Raw genomic sequence first — 18,176 nt, 5'->3', positions numbered from 1 at the left:
GACAGGAGATGTTAGTCCAGGTATCAAAAAGGTTGATGCCTGAGCTGGAGCTGTTGCCCTGGATTTCTCTGTTACAGAAGGAGAAAAGCAGAGCTATCCAGGGCAAGCCATCTTCTCAGCAATGTGCCTGAGCATGGTCACATATATTGCCTATGTGTTTCAGCTGAGAATAGTGGGAACACAGGGAGACGAGTTCAGATCCCGACATCTAACTATAGATGTCTAAGGCTAGGTGATATTGTTTCTCTTTAGCTTTCCCTTTCTTCCTTCTCTGTTCATCGTTGTCCTTTCCTAGGCCATTGTGTATGTCTGCCCTTTCCTATTAGGTCACAAACTCTCTCGTCAGGGACAGGCACCTTGTCACAACACACCTGCATTGTCCTCTAGCCCTCAAGTGACTGACCCATGGATTTTAGGGGTGCAAAGGGTTTCTGCAGCAGTATGGGTAGCTTGTGTGACATTGACAACAAGGTCCTATTGCTCTTCACCCTGTCCCAGCTAATCTCTCGAAGGGGAGGTTTAGCAGCCTGTGAGAAAGGCGTTCTGTAAAGAAGAAAGGTTTCTAAGACTGGATATTTCCTACCATTACAGTGATGTTCAAGGGCAGGTAGGACGGAGCCTTGGGTGACACGGTTTAGTGTGAGGAGTCCCTGCCCATGGCAGGGGGATTGGAACTAGATGATCTTAAGGTCCTTTCCAACCCTAACTATTCTATGATTCTATGATTACTTTGCCATTTCCGTCTCCTCAAGACCGCAATTTCTTCCTTCTCTGAAAATTAACAGAGAAGTTTTGCAAAATAAATGACGTCATTACTGTCACTGTACAATGTCAGTGGAGAACACAAAGGGTCAGGTTTGCTGTCAGAGCACTGGGTGATATGTACATAAGAGTGCTTCATAAAATAAATAGAGAACGGCGCAACAGAACAGCCCAGAAAACGAAACATTGGAATGTGGTAATTGGTATGCACAGCCCAGCAAAATGGATGAAACTTAAAGACCATTGTCATCTTTTGTGTTGAAATATGTATCTAGCTGCTTCTCACCATGCAAAGGGACCAGACATTCTTAGAGAAACAAAACCACCAAAACCATGTTCTGGGCTGTGATTCTCAACAGAAGCTGTAAACTGCTGCCAAAGGACATAATTACATTCACTCCTACCTTAGAGAAGGAACCTTGCTGTGTTGAAGACAAATCAAAAGAGGCCCTAAGCTACCCATAAAATGAAGAAATGAGGAATAATGAGCTTGGTTATTATGGCAGCTTGTGATTCTATCAATTTCATAAGCTTCAGAATAAATCTCAAACATCCCAAATAGCCCATTGTAGCCTAGTTGCTCTGTAAGTGTTTATCCCTGACTGACACAAGGGTAAAAGCGATGCTCATTAGAGGGTTTTGCCTCATCGGCAAAGGATTTGCTTCTTGTGCTCTAACCACGCTCTTCATCCTTCGGCTGTCCCCGCTGTTGCATGGGACTGGTCCTGTGCTGCTAATGTACTTGGCTCTCTGTGCAGCTGAAGGCAGAGGTGTTAGACTTCAGACCTGCTGGATTCCAGCCTAGCCTTGCTTGTTTTTCTTACAGAAAAGTGGAAAAAAGGAAGAAAAAAATGGATCCAAAGAAAGATAAATGGGAAGATCAATAGCAAAAGTACAAAGAAATTTTTATGTCACTAAATATCCTGGTGAGACAAATTTCCTGCATTATATGACAGTTTGTGATCAATTGTGGTCTATTGTTGGGCTTGTTAAAAGGGTTTAATTAGCATTATCTCATCAATTGTGAGCACTGGTGTGTTTAACAGTATGCATTTCATTCTCGCCTCCCAAGAAAATATAGCCCAAACTACGCAACTCACGCTGCTTTTAGATGCAACAGGACTTAAGCTGTATGATAAAAAGAGCATATGAATTTCAGAAATGGTCTTTACAGGATATCAAATTTAAATGGGCCACTTAATGGAGAATTTAATGTTCTGTACAGTGAAAGCTTGCTGCGTGCATTCCCTGTGTAACAAGTTAAATGGCTTTAAGTAACTGTGCTTATAGTGCTTCAATGAGACCCAAGAATATAAGAAAATCAAACATCATATTCTTTAAATAATATGGCTAAAATGCTGGTAAATTCACAGTTACCATACTTTAGGTATTTGACAAAAAGTCCCCTGTTTGCACTGGATAATATGTACACATTTGGTTTGTGGAATGCTCCAACATCTTATCAATTCATCCTCTGTGAAAACAGCAGGAAAAAAACCCTCTGAATCATCATAGAAATATATATTCCCAGCCATCAATACATTTAAATATTTGGTGTCTGGATATAAAGAATGAAGTGTCACTAAGTTGGTTATGACTGCAGATAATCTTGAATTATTAGGATTCTTTTTAGTGTCTCTTTTAAGATCTTAACCGTGCTGAGATTAAAAATTGCAAATTTCAATAGCTGATGACTTCAATATGTGAGTACATTTGCAAGTATGTGTAAATATATATATATAAAATTATGTATATATTCCTCTCCCAGACCATAGTGATTCTCTATGCCCGAGTAAAGACAATAAAGGGCTTTGAAACTCTGAATCTTCTGTGAGAGCTGAGCATCCACCCTCACATCCTCCAGAAATCAGGATTCTCTCTTGCAGGTGGCTTAGTTGGTAACCCCCAAATCAAGACAGTTAGGGTCACCAGCCACATTTGTTGCTCCAGTCCCTATTGCTGGAGCTCACCTACAGTAGATCTGCCGCTTGCCTCAACTCCAGATGCCCTTTGTGTCTGAGCATAGCTGATAAGAGTTGCCAAGGAGCACCAGGCAAGGCAGCATCTCACAGCTCAGCAAAGGCATGAGGGGGTCAGGATCTGTTCTCCCGTCAGACACGCTCACACATGCATGAAACAGATGTTCTCTTCTTGTGTTGTTACACTGGGGTGTAGAGGAAAGGGCAGGCTCCCAGCGTAGGCTAGGTTAAACCCAAGCTCTGCAAGGGATGTGTGGTAGCTGCATGCACCAGTCGTGACTGTTAAATGGTGTTTTAGGGGGAGTGTTTTTATCCCTTTGGGCTCTTCTTTGCTTCCATTGTCTTCTTTGAGGTATCAACAGAACAATGTAGAAATGGACATTTTGATTTCCCCAAATATGGCTCTTTTCAGTTCTTCTGCATCTGCCCCCCCCCAACCTCTTTGGACTCACTTGATCACATCAGGACCTGTTCTCGAGTCTCTGGCAGGCGCAAAGCGAGCAGGCCACCTCCAACCAGAGCAGAGGAAGCCAGAAGGATGGGAACCACCTTAGTTATCCCTACAAAGGAGGCAAAGATTGAGTTCCCCAGGATGGCACCAAACTTGCAAAGCCCATTGAGGATGCCAAAGGCTGTTGCCCTGTGGAAAAGAAAAGCAGGTGTAACTACAGAAGATCTGGATGGGTGATTTTGTGAACGCTCTTGTGTTCCCCAGGCTATGCTTCTAGCAAGAAAAGCCAGGCAGAATAAATAAAGGGATAAATAGATATCACTGTTTCTCATGTCTGTGTGATTAAGTGGAATGCCTGGATGTATTCATTTCTCTTTTCCATCTTAGCTTCTCCCCAGTCCTGCAGTGCCCCATTATGTCAGCCTTTGGCCTCCCCAAATACAGCAGGACACAACCTACTCTAGAATTTGTCAAAACCCTTCCAAGTGCTGGCAGGGGTGGGTTGTCACCAGGGAGCCAATAACAGCTCTCCTCCAAATCCTGCTTCACCCAAAAGCTTGTGCCTTCAAAGCACAGTCTTTCTCCTTCCCTTCAGGCTTCTCCCAGCAGCCTGGAAAAGGCAAAAAAAGGCTTATAATGATGTTGTGAGGAAAGATACGATCTGCAGCACAATCTCCCAAAGTTTCCTGTGCTGCCCCATCTCTCAAGCCAATCTTTGCACAAGGCTGTCTCCAGGTTGAGGAGGGGAAGGCTGTCACAGCGATGCGCTATGACAAGAGGCTGGAGGATACATCTGAAAGGCCAAACCTCCACGAACATCCATGGAAATGACAGACTCTGTATTTTATCTGCCTATAATTTCCATACACCCACAGGACTCCCTGTGTACAAGCCACCATGCATACAGAATTATGCTCATGAATGTCTGTGCAGATCCAGTAGAGCTGCAGAACTACCCAGCCCTTAAGGACTGGTGAAGATCCTTCCCCATCTACATGTGTCTAGCGTGGCTTTTTCATGGAGTGCCCCTCTCTGGAGACACTCAAAACCCACCTTGATGTGTTCCTGTGTAACCTGCTCTAGGTGACTTGACTTGGTAGGGGTGTTGGACCAGGTCATATCTAGAGGTCCTTTCTAACCCTAATGATTCTGTGTGCACTAAAAGGACAAAGTCAGAGGATGGAGACTAAAAGAAGCAATATTCTGAGCACCTTTTGTCAGTGGGGTAGAGCTCCACAGTGATCACATCCAGGGCATTCCAGGCAGCGATGCTGGCTCCGCAGAAGAGGCACTGCCAGCCGATCATTGCCGACTCGCTGTTGCCGAAGAAGAGGAAGAAGCAGCACACTGCTGAGATCAACATCGAGCCACCTAGGGGGGCAACCAAGAGAAGAATGTTGGCACTGGTTTCCCCTGTCTACAGATGAGCAAACGTATTTGTTGATAAAGATGGCTTTCAAGTGATGGTGTTTCATCCCAGAATGAACTAAATCTTCAAGAATCAAAAAATACCTTGATGCTGCCTATCTATCGTTCTCTGATGCTGGAAACCAGCCTGAAAATGTTCTCAATGACCATCTGATTTTGCTGATAGTATTCTCTATGGAGACTCTGAAGACAGGCTTTTTCCAGGCAGGTTTCCAGCATCTCAAGCTTCCAGATGGACCCAAGAAGAGCACAGGCAAGTCAATGGGGAGGAAGAATCACTGTGAAGGTTTTTCAGCATGAGTTTTGAGTGAAGAGCTTGTGCATTTCATATCTTACTGAAATCACTTGATACATTTCTAGTGCCAATTAGGATAATTTACAGTCGATTGTATTAAATACTTGAGGTCTCTTTTAATTATCAGAACATCATTAGATTTCATGGCACATTTGCACAGGAGCCATAATTTTATGAATACCACTGAGGGAGAAAGTGAGAGCGTTCATGCTCAGTTAGGCACATTTGAGATTCAGAAAGATGGATAGCGGCCTCCCTGCCTTCTACCCTGTTGGGAATTTCCACCTGAAAGATGCAACTCTTGCTGAGTTGAAATATCTTTTACTGGAAATTTCTGTTGTTGCAGGAATGTCTCCATTTGCTCTCAGGAAACCAAACAATTTGTTTGTTTGGGTTTTTTTGAATCCATTTGGCACCATCCAGAATTATTTGGATGCTGAACTGGAACTGAAATGCTTCCTTTTGGACATGATGTTGCATCTTGCCTGCTGTGGTGCTCTGCCTAGGAAAAGCTGCGGGGCAGGACCCCACACCCACTTCTCCTCCATGGTACCTGGCCAGACTACATCCCCCACTGTGCAGTGCTGCATGAGGGCCACCATGTGGGCACCAGGAGATCTGCTCCTTGGCACAGGGGAGGATTTAATGCAACGTAATAAAACCGAAGTCCCAGCAAGGCACATAATGCAAAAGAAAACTCAGTTTTCATGTTTAGCTGACCAGAAATAATACGTTCAACAGAGTGATATGGGTGGGATGCCAAAAAGCTGTTTCAATTGAAAATTCCACAGTGAAACGTTTCAGTGTGTCCTTACTAATTTTTGCCCTGTACATTTCATTCTGCAGGAGAAATAATCATTTAGGATTCCAGCTGTCGGCTCAGTTCCAGATCAAAGCGCTGAAATGCTGACATGTTCGCAGGGTGAGCAATCTGATTCCCATTCAGCTTGCTTTATTTCCCATAGACCCTCTGGTTTGTTAGGGTCTTTTCCAAATTCACTACATGACTGCTCAGGGTGCCTTCCTGACACACTGGTGGGGTCACCTTGCTTACCTTAGCCTGACTGATGGTGAGGCTAAGCTAACTAAACTTGCCCCTGTTCTCAGAAGAGAGGTGAGCTCAAGAAAGCGATTCATCCCTTACCCCTGAGCTACATCACTGACTTTATTAAACTCACTTGGCTGTCCCTCGAGGCATGATTTCCATAGTACCTGGAGAGCAAGGTCTGAGTCCTGGGGGAAACAACACCAGAAGTCCCCAAAGTAACCATAAAGTTGATAAGGTGATAACTTCTTCCCATAATGCTAAAGGGATTGAGTGTGGCATGGTCACTTAACCTAACACATGCTCTCTGAAGCTGTTTGTAAAATCATTTGAAAATCAGAAAACCAAAAGAGGGAACTGCTGGGCTGTCAAGCAGCGACATCAAATAATCTTTGTGAATATTCATTGCTACAAGCAAAGGGCTTATTAATACAGAGTGCTACGAATGTCAGCATCAACTCAACAACACCAAGGGGTCCTGCTTCAGTTCTGACCCCGTTGCGCTGCGCACTGGATAAACATACAGGCTTTGACATAAAAGCTAACATAAAAAAGGAGGATGTCACAGATACACAGAAAAGCAGGGTGAGGAGATGGGGAGCAAGTAGCTTGCTCACTGACAGAGTATATCCCTTGCCTCACCCTCAAGCCTTTTGACCCTTCTGCTGTATTTGATATGGGAACAAGTCATCCCCACCTGAGACATCTCTGCTTGCATCAGTGTGCGCAGATGTAGCGAGACCTTCACAATAACCTTGGCTCTTTGCAGAGTCATGACCTGCTCCATGCACCCACCAGGCCCACTCACCGATCATCTTTATCCTCCCTATTTTGTCCATGAGTAACGCAGAGATGATGTTGCCTGGCAGCACAGACAGGCTGCCCAGGAAGCTGACCAGGTAGATCAAGAAATCATTGTCCTCCTCAAAGTCCAGATGGCAGCCTTCCTTCTCATGCATAAACGTGCTGTTTATGAGCCTGCAGTTGATGAATTTGTGTTCATAGAGATCTGTGAGGGAAAGAGGCAAAGTCTTAATCCTGCTTGACTGATCTCAGGATAGATTAATAAATGCTACACTGCTAATGATCATCAAACACAGGTTGGCTAAAGTTGTATTTTAAGCTGTATTTGTTCAATTGAGCTGCCAAAGTGCTCAGCATTTTGCCATTACTTTAACCTACCGAAGTCTGAGCCCAGTCTTTCACATTTCCGGTGTGGCAGCCAATGATGCCAGAAGCCACGTGGTTAAAAACACCAGTAGAGCAACCTGAAAACTCCTTCCAAATACATCACCCTCTTTTTTCCATCATCACTCTCATTACCCAGCACACACACAAACACACAGATCCCTATCATCCTTTTCCCTAGAGTCTGATAAAACAGTGCTTGATTACTAGGAATGGAGAGGAGACCATAGCAGGAATCTCATTACCAGTATTATAAAAGATAGTAGAGATGATGGTGCAGTTTTCAAAGAAGGTCTCGCTGGATGTCACATCTTCAAAGTAGCAGTCCTCAAACAATGAATGCTCAAATCTCACTTCCTTGAACTTCATGCCAATAAATCTGTGAGCAGGAAACAGAACTTCACCCTGTGCTTTAAGACATTTTCTACACTGTATAGCATGTGAGGGTTGTTTGAAAAGACAGAGCATAATGGCAGTTTCTAGGGTCATTTACAGGAGAGGTGTTGCTTGGATGTGTAAATGTCCTTGCAGCTCCATACCTACATATTTTGTATTTTAGTAAGAGAAAAGGGTTTGAAAAGGGTTTGGTTTTTTTTTTTTTTTAAAGAGAGATGGACCTTTAATGTGCTTCTAGGGCTGAGTGGACAGAAATCCTCTCACATTCAGTACACATTCATCTGAAGAAGACATATTTCACTCAGTGCATGGCATTCTCTTTGTGAGCTGACCTTGCTGCCTTCTTTATTCTGCCCCTTCCTCCAGCATAAATAAACCCAGGCATTGTCAGGAGCCCATTAAGCTCTTCAGTGAAAGCCTTCTGACAGTTGTTTAAGCTTGAAGTGATTTTTAAGCAAAAAATGTTTCTCGAGAGTGGGAAGATTATCTGAGTTCTGCTTGTAACCATCTCTGTTTGAGCACTATCGCTTCTCGCGTAATGAAAACAGATTACACTAAAAATAATCAGCTGTGTCAGGTGATTGATTTCTCCTCTGATGGGAAGCTTGACATGTCTGACCTGCCTGCCTGAAGGATGACACAATATTGATTTACCTGTGAAACTCTGCAGGGACACTGAGAAGATGTATTAGTTAATGCACAGGCATGTGTGGAAGATGTAAAGAGCTATTAAGAACAACTGTTATTGCTGTAAAGAGGCCACAACTGTCAGCAAATAACATATACCTGTCACCTTCTAACATATACCCAGAATCCTAATTGAATTGGGCACTTACAACGCGCTGTAGCATGATGGCTGTTTACACCAGTAAGTGAGCACTGCAGGGTTTCTTAACTGAAGCTACTAACAGATATTATTAATGCACAAGATACCACAAGAAGACTGTTCAAGTCTTTTGTTCCATGTAGAAGGTCTTAGAGGTTACAGGAAAACTTAAGCTGTTCTGCATTTGCTCAGTAATAGCCAGTGATGTATTTACTCCCAAAGGCTGTTAGAAGCCCCTTTTCCTGCAGTTTGATTTCTTAATACCCATCTTTAAAAGAGTCATGTAGCAATGGCCTAGTGTTCAATGGAGTTTTATCTCACAGCCAAGGGCTGGAGGGAAAACACAGCTATAAATCATACTCAGATGTGCTCTGGGTATTACTGGAATGTAACTTCATCAGCTTTTGAGATTTTGAATTGAAGAGGACCAAAGCAGGAGAATAGTGATGGACACAGTTTTGTCTTCATCCTGCAAGATGCTGAACACCTTTAATTCTCAATGAAGTTAGTTAAACTAAACACCTCCTCTGGGCATAAGATAAGGGTCCCCAATCCCTGAATTTGACCACCATCCACTTCTTACTAGACTTTGTTTGGCTGCTTGATAAGCAGGGGAGTATACCTATAGAGGGCTAGGTTTGCACAATCAAACACAGCTCCTGCTGCAGGGAAGGTCTCTGGAAGGACATGAGGACACATGCTGGGGTGCCCCACCAATGTCTATCAGATATATACCAAGCAAATTGAGACAAATACTTTCTGAGAGGAGAGGAACAACCTGGTTGGATGATGAGGTATGGTTTCATCTGTGAAGACTAAAACAATGCATGTTTTGTGTAACACTGAACATGCCGTGGGACTTCCCCACATAGTGCAAGGCAGCTGGAGCAACACCCAGTCTAGCCTGGGGCAATGACATCTCCACTGAATTTACATAGGGGTATTTTCCCACCCATTTTATTGGTATTTAGAAGAGGAATAATAGCCTGCTACGAATCACTAGGATTTATAGTGGTATGGAACCACTGTAGTGGTAGTGTGGAATCACTATAGTGATTTGGTCTAGGCTGGATGCAGAAGAAAACACCAATAGGCCCAGACCAAATAGAAGAAAGGGAGAAAAACACTTGTTCTGTCAGAGCAACTTCACTGACTTTAGAGCACTAAGAGAAGGTGACACACTCGTTCTGTGGGGAGATGCTGGCCGGTGTGGGAGAAGCACACCAGTACAACTGGCCATGGCATAGCACGCACTAATGGGCTGCAGGATGGAGAGCAGGATAAGTCATATCAAAGACTTCAAGAGAGAATAGCTTTTCGTTTTGGCAATGCAGCAGAGAGCAGTTTCGTTGCAAGTGATGAGCTCTGCTGCCCAAAACCAGTAGATGTCAGTGTGTGCTAAGGAAAGAGAAGTCACCTCAGCGTACCCAGCACAACCGGGGCTCCCACCGTCCCGCTCCCAAGGCGGGGCTGCTGGGAGCAGGACTCCTCACACGCACCCCTTTGGATCTGGAGATGGAGTGTCTGAGGCAGAGCGTGTGAAAACCAGGATAAAAAGGATATTTGGTCTGTGGAAAACTGCCTTTGGGATTTGAGAGATACAGACTGTGTCCAAAAAAACAACAGATTTACAAGGTGGTGGAAAAAAAATCTCTCTCTATCTAAAAGATTTCTAGAAATGAATTTCAGTCCACATGCATCAAACCAGGTTCTGTTCACTTACTTATCATTTCTGTATTCCCCATTTCTATGGATCTGGTTTTCCAGAGTGAAATTAAAGGTGAAGTGTGAAACTTCTTCCTCATCAAAGACCTTCATTCGGGATTCATATGCCTCTTCTTGGAGATACCGGATCATATCAGGGAACCAGACAATAAGGCCATAGTAACTGTAGTAGGATGGGAGACATACATTAGGGATACAAGTTACAATGACCTACTTCATACCATGTAAACTTGTTAAACACCTAATGCAAAAGCATTTCTGATACAAACTCTTGCTTAGCTCTGACACAGGACCAAGCAAAGTGTCTCCCTGCTCTAAACACTCAGCTTATCTCAAAAGCATGTTGAGTTAAATAAGTACCTTACCTTAAGGCCATTGTAAACCAAACCACAGCCAGCATCAGTGTGTTCATCCTGTACTGGGCTGTTAAACAATATAGCACGTTGTCCCAGACCTACAAATCCACAAGAAAGAATGAGCTGCAAGGACACCCTAGCAGACTCTGAGTGCATCATAAATCTAACGCCAGTAAAAAGGGCTCACAAAAGGCTCAGATGTGTGGCTCATGTTCAGTGTTTGTTCAGAATTATATTTACCAAGATAAATGGCTTATAAAAAGATCATTTATTCAGCTATGTGCCAGGGTGCTTGATCTGAACCCTCTCTGATGAGCACGACTTGGGCTGAGCTGGGTAATGCAGTGCCTCTCTCAGGTTGTGTCAGTAAATGCAGACACAAGCCTTTTCTCAAACCCTCTGACATTGTCTTTTCAAATACATGCATGGTCTCAGGGGAGCTTTCAAATCAAGCTCCAGAGCTCACTGAAGAGCAAAAACCCAAATGCAGCTGGCCCTTTAAGAGGGATAAGATTAACTTAGACCAGGATGGAGCCAAGCAGAGCAGGAGGTGGACCAAAACCTGCTCATCTTGACCTGTTGCAGAAAATACTGCCAAGAATATGAGGGGATGCAACTAATGCTCTTAACTTGCTACATAAATATAGCAATAGTACAGCACCTCTATTGCTATTAAATAAGAAAGACTCTGCTTTACTTTAAGCTCATCTTCCTATGCTGTATCTAGCAAGATTTTCCATCAAGTTCTGCATGGGCGTAGGTAAGCAGCATAGCATGTGTGACAGGTTAAATTAGCAGAAGAGACAGTATAACCTTGTTAGAAACTCAGCCTCAGCAGGAACAAGGTGCAAACACTCTTCTGAATCCACTGTGGGTGGTAAATTCGTTTCGGCTTGGGGGAGAGGAAATCAATATTTATCTGCTCAGAAGAGTCAATGCCTGGCACTTGTCCTGGAAGCTCTGCACAGCAGGACTACTGTGATGCTCACAGAGGCATTTTGGGCCCTGGCTGGTAGCGTGGCAGTTTGCAGATTCACCAGTCTGCATTGGAAGTGCAATCAGATTACAGCCCTTTGCAAACACCAGGAGATATTCTTGAGTGAGAATCAGGGTTTCAAGACACAATGACCTGAAGCAATGACGCATTGGAGCCTCAAGAAGCTCAAAAGCCCTTGTGGGATGTTTTTAATTCTCTTTACCTGTTTAAAAGTAGTTGAGATTCTGACCATCCACCGCTGGTACCAGGTCCCTGTTGAGCTCTGGATTTCAATAAATTCATCCACTTGCTTTGGAGTTTTGATATAGGAAACCTGGGGGAGAGGAAAAGAAAAATTGGACCAAAGTTTCTACAACTGATCTTCAGTGGATTTAAATTCCACTGTCCCTTGGGCAATGATTTCCCCCGATATCCCATACTATCTTTTCCTTGAATGTTATCACTAACAAATGAGCTAACCGAGTCAATTACAGCAAGAGATTTTAGTACAGAAATAAGCCAGTCCTCCTTCCCTTCTTTCATCCATTCCTCCACCCTTTCTTTCTCTCCTTCCATGAAATATTTTCAGTGCATCACATCCACCTCAGTTCATTGGCTAATGTGTCTGTGTGCTACCTTATTATTTCTCTATGCCTTAGATTCACACTAGAAATTAGGACCAGGCAATTACAGTAAAAGTTATCTCCAAGATCAGCCGCTTGTATTTGCATCTAGCTGTGCCCTCGGGATCTTTTTAAAGACAACTGGCAGGAATGTTTCTCATTCAGCACCTTTTAAGCACCACTGGCAGAACTGCTATGACAAATGAATGTGTAGATGGGAATCTCAGCATCTGAAAATGCATCCTGTCATCAAGTGAGCCCGCACCACGCAATCAATTCATTTCACTAAACCAGCCTGAACTCTCAACGCTGAGCCCCTGAACTGGACTGATCAAGAACCTTTAAAAATAGGACCCAGAAAATATTTGCTCAGTAGCCTTAAATGAAGGACACATTCAGGGAAACCAGAGCTGTTGGTAAATACGAGAAGGAGGTGAATAAATCTCCATGTATGAATGAGCGCCTTGGCTCAGCTCTTCCTACTGCTGGCACCGTTTAAATGTCAGATCTGGGAACTGTCCCGGCACCAGCTGACTCACCACAAACTGACAACTCCTGGCCTATCAGAAAAACATGGAATCTGACAGTTTGTGCTACACCAGCCGCACGGATTGCCTGCCCATGCCAGAGGATGTCAGTACATCTTGAGTCAGCCGGTACGCGACACCTCGAGGTGTGATACTGAGATCAGCTCATGCTGTAGCAGTCATGACACTGCTGGATGGAGTAATGAGCACTAATGGGTGTTGTACAGCTGCTTCTTCATTCTCCTACTCAGCTCAGGCTCTCATAGTGCCATACACTGAGATATAGATATGTATACATGCACACACATACACACACATTTGAATTTCAGTCCTCTTTTCCTCCCACCACGCAGCAGGACTGGCCAGCTCAGCATTACAACAAAGCCAAGTAGGGATTTAAAGAGACGTTTTCTCTTTGCTATCAAGGCTCACATTAGTCAAATGGCCGGTAGCCTAAAAACGACCCATGCTCATTAAGTACCCACCTGAACCTGCACACAGTTGTCATGCACAGATATTAAACTTTAATTTCTTGAAGGATCACTCCTGAGGAGCCCTGTTTCAAGACAACCATTTTAAGCATGGAACTCTGCTCTCCTTCCTTAAAAAGGTGTTTTACATATAACCATATCCCCTTTTCTCCATCCTTTAAAAGCACACATCCTCTCATCTCTAAAAGCATAACTCAAAAGCTATTCCCTGGCTGGCTCACTGGGAGCTTACAACTGAATAACAGTAATTTGCACCTAACCCCAGCATAGACCTCTTACCTGATTTTACTATTAACAAAGGCCACTGATGTGACCTTTTTCACAACAAGCAGCAGACTAATGAGTAATAGCCACTCATCCCACTTTCCCTTGGAGAGGTTAAAGACTGGATATGAGGCAGGTGGAGTTTGGGAAGCTCATTAGAAGGTAAGTGAAGTTTAATCAGAGTTTGATTAGAAGCCAGAATGGAGAAAGGAGTGACTCAGATCTCCCACATGGTTAATATCTCTTTTATTTGGTTTTAGTCTCTTAAAGCAGACTAATTACCTGTGTGTGTAATTGGAAATTCACTGGTCTATATGCTGTAGAGTAACACCAGGAATGAAGAGTATTCACTGCAATTCACAGGATTGACTAATCCTTGAAATAAAGCCAGATTGACATCTACCTTTAAGTACATAAAATGTGCCTCAAAGTCCTTTTTCTGATTACTAGGGGAGGTTACATTAAAAGAACCTTAAGGAGGAATAAACTGGCACTGTGTTGCGCTGAAGAAGGTAAGTCCAGCTATTACATACTGATGGCTGTGTTAAACTCACCGTAAACACCCTCTCTGGCTCGCCCTTGGCCCTCATGTTGGTGTCATGAACTTGCTTGAGGATCATCCAGGCTTCATCATGTTTACCTATCTGAAAGCACCAAAGAAAGGGAAACAGATGTTGGGGTTTCCAGCTCAGTAATTTATTAAAGCATAGAACCAATTCTAGAGGCCCAGTATAGTGGAGAAGCACACATACAGCACTGCCTGCATTAAGGCAAAGAGCTGACAACAGCTTGTATTCACAGAGTGCAGCCTCTCTGTGCTGAGGAAATGAGTTACCCTAAAACTGGCTGAGGCAGAAAAGGAGTCAGGGACAGAGCCTTCAAACTAGATAAAAGGGGATGGATGAGGAGATTTAGGGCTCTAACCAAACCTCTGCTAAAGACTTGCAGGGTTAACTTGCGCTAGGTATTGCCACATTTCACATCTGTGAAATGGGGATAAATAATAGTTGCGAAAGATTTCTGAGATTTATGTTTTACTCAGTAAAATGTACTCCGCCCTTTGCTTTTCCACCAGGATTCATTAGTTACATGCCCAAACTCTTGTGAGATGTTTTCAAAATGCCTTTGACTTACAAAATTCCCAGCTCTTACCGCCTTCTTTTGTACCACACATGGCAGTAAACCACTAACCACTGTGACTGACCCCATAGTCTGTTATCTTTGGGGCTTAAGCAATCTGTGGAGCTAGCATAGACCCTTTTGCCTCTGAGCTTGTGCTATGCATGTTTGATGGAACAAAGACAGACAGAGGGTGACGCATTAGGGACCAGCTATCCTGTGCTGATATCAGACTGCCACGTTCAGATGAATCATCTTACCTCCAGCAAAAACCGTGGGCTTTCAGGCATGAATTTGAGTGCCACCAGGGAGGCGACACAGGGCAGAGAGCAGACAAGCACAAAGACTCTCCAGCTGTGGAAGTGGTACTTGGTTCCCATACTGAACCCCCAACCTGGAAACAGAAAAAGCCAAAAAGTAACAATACTGACAAAGGCATTCTGAGTTTTTCTCTGCGAAAGCAGCTCTGAACTTTAGAGCATTGTATGACATGGGGACAGGCTGGAAGTTTGCTATTCTTAGTAATGATGGCTCTTAGAGTTTCAATAGCATGCTCAGTAGGTAACAGCAACTGAGTTCATGCTCATTACAGAAAATGGGACATACTTGCTTAGGCTCTGCCTTTGAACAAACTTTTATCTTTGAGCTTAGAAATCAGCTAGTGATATGAATAGCTCCATGAAGATGTAGGGAAGTAAAGGTGGGAAAGGGTAGAGGAATCAGGGCCGTAATTTATTGCTTCTCGATGATGTTATAAAAAGTTTATAAAGGTTAAAGCTTCTCTGATCTGAGAGGCACGTTAGAGACAGCTCCTTTCCATCTGCTACATCACACATGGTTTTCACATTTCATGGAAGCAAGCTAGGAAATCAAGTTTGGTTTTTTCCAGACCTACAAGCCCTGAGCTGGGATTCAAACTTAGAAGACTCAAGATCTTAATCCTGCATTTGAGATTTCCCCTCTCCTTCTCTTTTCCTGATACCTAACCAGGTCAGCTGTTCCCCTTCTAAGGACTAGAAAGTACAGCATCATTCTTACATTGCTCCTTTTATCTTTCCTAGGCTCAAATCTTAGAAGGAATGTTTAATTCTATTCTTTTCTATAAACATTTTTATCCACGCACTGAGGAAACCATCGAGGGATGTTTTTTGCAGAGGTCTCATCTGAATCAGTCTCATGGTGTTCTACTCATTTCACCAAGTTCCAAAATAGTAGGTGGAACATGGGAAATCAAAAAGAGAAGCTATAAAAATATAGCACAAAAAACTCATCTGAAAAAGAAATGTAATGGAAATACGTGAGGGCTTTTTAAAGCAAGTGTAGTTGCAGATAACAGAACCCTTTCAACCTGACACCACTCTGCAGGAAGTTTGCCTGTTTGTTCCAACCGTCTCTGTCAAATCAATCAAAAGCATGAATATTTCTTTATGCTGAGTGCACTTTAAACATGGTAAAAATGTTTTGATAGGTGTATGTTAGTGGTTTCTTCTTCATGGTCTTTGTGGCCTGTCCTACTTTCCTCAAACAGGATTTTGCCAACAGCTGGTGTCACTGAATACCAAGGGAATTAATCTTTTCCAGCAGATATTTGCTTCTGATGTTTCCTGGGGTATACGTGAGTTACAAGGAAAACCACAACATGCAAATTTTTGCTCCCCAGAGCACCAATGTGTTCCAGAGTACATCCATCTACTTCCAGCTCTGGGCAGAGAACCCATTCCGCTCCCAAACCCATTTAGGGGAAGTCAGATGTGACTCCAGCCTGTCACATGCTGGCAAGATGTGTTGCCAAATATACAGCCCTGAGAGTGTTGACACTTGGCTAAGGAGAAGAATATGTACTGTCCTCACTGCAATCATTTATAGCACCCAGTATTTCCTGGTTAAAGTTACTTATTCTTGATAATTGGATGCTTTTTTGCAATAAGATCTCAGTCCAGTTTTCCCTGGGTACTCTGACATTTAGATTAAGAGCTCAGGCTCTGGCAGTATAATTCCAGAGGTGTATTTGAAGCTTTTGATGCAAAGCAGCCCTCATCAGTCCTATTTACAGCCTTACTATCAGTCAATCAATCTGCAGTCTATTTATCAGATTTTTTGTGTGCACTTCAAGTATCTGTTATTTTCAGTGTTGTTTATGCTGGGATGTGTAAGGACTGAATAATGCTACCTGTGCGGGGTTTTGGGGTAGTTTAGCGATGCAGGAATGCGGTGTCGTCAAAAATCAAAAGCACAAACCAATTACCGTAATGTGGGATGATGCTCCAAGCCATTGCTGAGGCAAAAATGCCACCAATCATCCAGAACATGCAAAGCCAGCTCAGGTGTTCCCCCCTCTTCTCACGAGATAGGAATTCAGAGAAATAGGCAAACACGATAGGGAGGGTACCCCCAATACTGAGGAGAAAAAACAGCACATGGGAAGAATAAGAGTCATCTTCAATGTCTTTGTAGGTAGGACTGCACATGTAAAGAGGGAAGGTCACACTCACAGAGTGTGAGTGCACAGAGGTGGGACTTACAGGGAAAATTAGCATATCTCTTTGGCTAGACTGGCCTTAGACATCAAAGATAAACAAGGTCCTTCTTATGAAAGATGAATTTCCTGTACAGTTTATATAAAGGCAGTGTTCTTCACCTAGACATCTTCTCTGGTGTTATTTTGTGATCACTCATTTTAGGAAGGCAAAATGCAGGCAATGGGAACTGCTGAGGGCCTCACTGGAGGCCCTGGCAGTGAGAACTGTAAACTGAGGTGGGCATTTATCAGTCTCATTCACCAACTGCACAATTTGGACAGTACCAGAAGAATGCCAATGACCAAATTTTCCTACCACTAATGCCTTAAGGGTCAAGAGTGAGGCAATGCAACCACACATGTTAAACAGCAGTGCCATCGTGGCTTGGTACCAGAGATGCATCACCCAATCAGCCTTCCTTCTCCCACCCCATACATCCAAACTGCTGACCCATGATGAGACTCCCCTAGGACTTGGGATGGATTCACCAATCACCCACCCGAGGCCCGAGATAAGGCGGCAGAAGAGGAAGAATCCATATCCCTGGACGAAGGAGGAGAGGAATGCGAAGGCAGCGTTGATTGCAAGTGATATGATGAGGCATTGCTTTCTTCCCAGTTTGTCAGCAAGGCCGCCCAGCATGACAGCCCCCACCATCATTCCTAAGTAGACTATCAAACCTAGAAGTGAGAAAGAGAGACAGTGAGTTTGGTAACCAGGTGGAAATGGCATGCAATGTAGAAGCAGATTTTAAAGTGCGTGTATAGTACCCAATGTTGAGCTGCCATACTATGCAATAACATGGAGATACTCCTATCCCCTCAAATTAGCTATTTCATGTGCCAGAAACTGTCCATTGGTGGAACCTAGCTTTCCCACCTTGTGTCCAAGAGCGTGCATCACTTCCAACTCCACTGTTTCATGCAATACAGACATACCTCATTTGACTAGACCCAAATCTTTCTTTCCCAACCTTGCTGCTCACATATCCCCCGCACGTAAGCAATGGCCACACATAAGCAGCTTAGGATGCACGTGTCCCAGCTATGTGCCACCAACAGTACAACGGGAGTCTGGTGTCTTAACCCCACTAACCCCCCTGAGCACAATGGGACTGAAGATGTGTGGGGCTCTCTCTGGCTGATGTTTATGCTCAGAATGCTGTGAGAGCAGAGTGCTAAAGCATAGCTAATTCTCTTTGCACAT

General features: G+C 43.6%; 1 protein-coding gene across 3 annotated transcripts in view; it reads right to left on the bottom strand.

Annotated features, from left to right (window-relative positions):
• Nucleotides 1-1,469: 1,469 nt before the first annotated feature.
• SV2B (synaptic vesicle glycoprotein 2B) overlaps nucleotides 1,470-18,176 on the bottom strand; it is a 60,190-nt gene continuing 43,483 nt past the window's right edge. For all 3 annotated transcript variants that reach the window (XM_062630859.1, XM_062630853.1, XM_062630864.1), the window contains 11 exons: nucleotides 17,470-17,650; nucleotides 16,697-16,848; nucleotides 14,712-14,845; nucleotides 13,887-13,976; nucleotides 11,651-11,761; nucleotides 10,461-10,549; nucleotides 10,094-10,258; nucleotides 7,394-7,527; nucleotides 6,769-6,969; nucleotides 4,404-4,563; nucleotides 1,470-3,381 (listed from right to left, as the gene is read on the bottom strand). In XM_062630859.1, coding sequence (XP_062486843.1) covers nucleotides 3,198-3,381; nucleotides 4,404-4,563; nucleotides 6,769-6,969; nucleotides 7,394-7,527; nucleotides 10,094-10,258; nucleotides 10,461-10,549; nucleotides 11,651-11,761; nucleotides 13,887-13,976; nucleotides 14,712-14,845; nucleotides 16,697-16,848; nucleotides 17,470-17,650 — 1,601 coding nt within the window. In that variant the 3' untranslated portion in view covers nucleotides 1,470-3,197. The remainder of the gene's footprint in view (nucleotides 3,382-4,403; nucleotides 4,564-6,768; nucleotides 6,970-7,393; nucleotides 7,528-10,093; nucleotides 10,259-10,460; nucleotides 10,550-11,650; nucleotides 11,762-13,886; nucleotides 13,977-14,711; nucleotides 14,846-16,696; nucleotides 16,849-17,469; nucleotides 17,651-18,176) is intronic.

This window comes from Pezoporus occidentalis, unplaced genomic scaffold, assembly GCF_034315485.1.
Source record: "Pezoporus occidentalis ecotype Australia unplaced genomic scaffold, CSIRO_AGI_Poc_V1 ctg11, whole genome shotgun sequence".
Taxonomy (NCBI): domain Eukaryota; kingdom Metazoa; phylum Chordata; class Aves; order Psittaciformes; family Psittacidae; genus Pezoporus; species Pezoporus occidentalis.
Note: the sequence above shows the minus strand (reverse complement) of the source record. Positions and strands in the feature narration are given on the sequence as shown.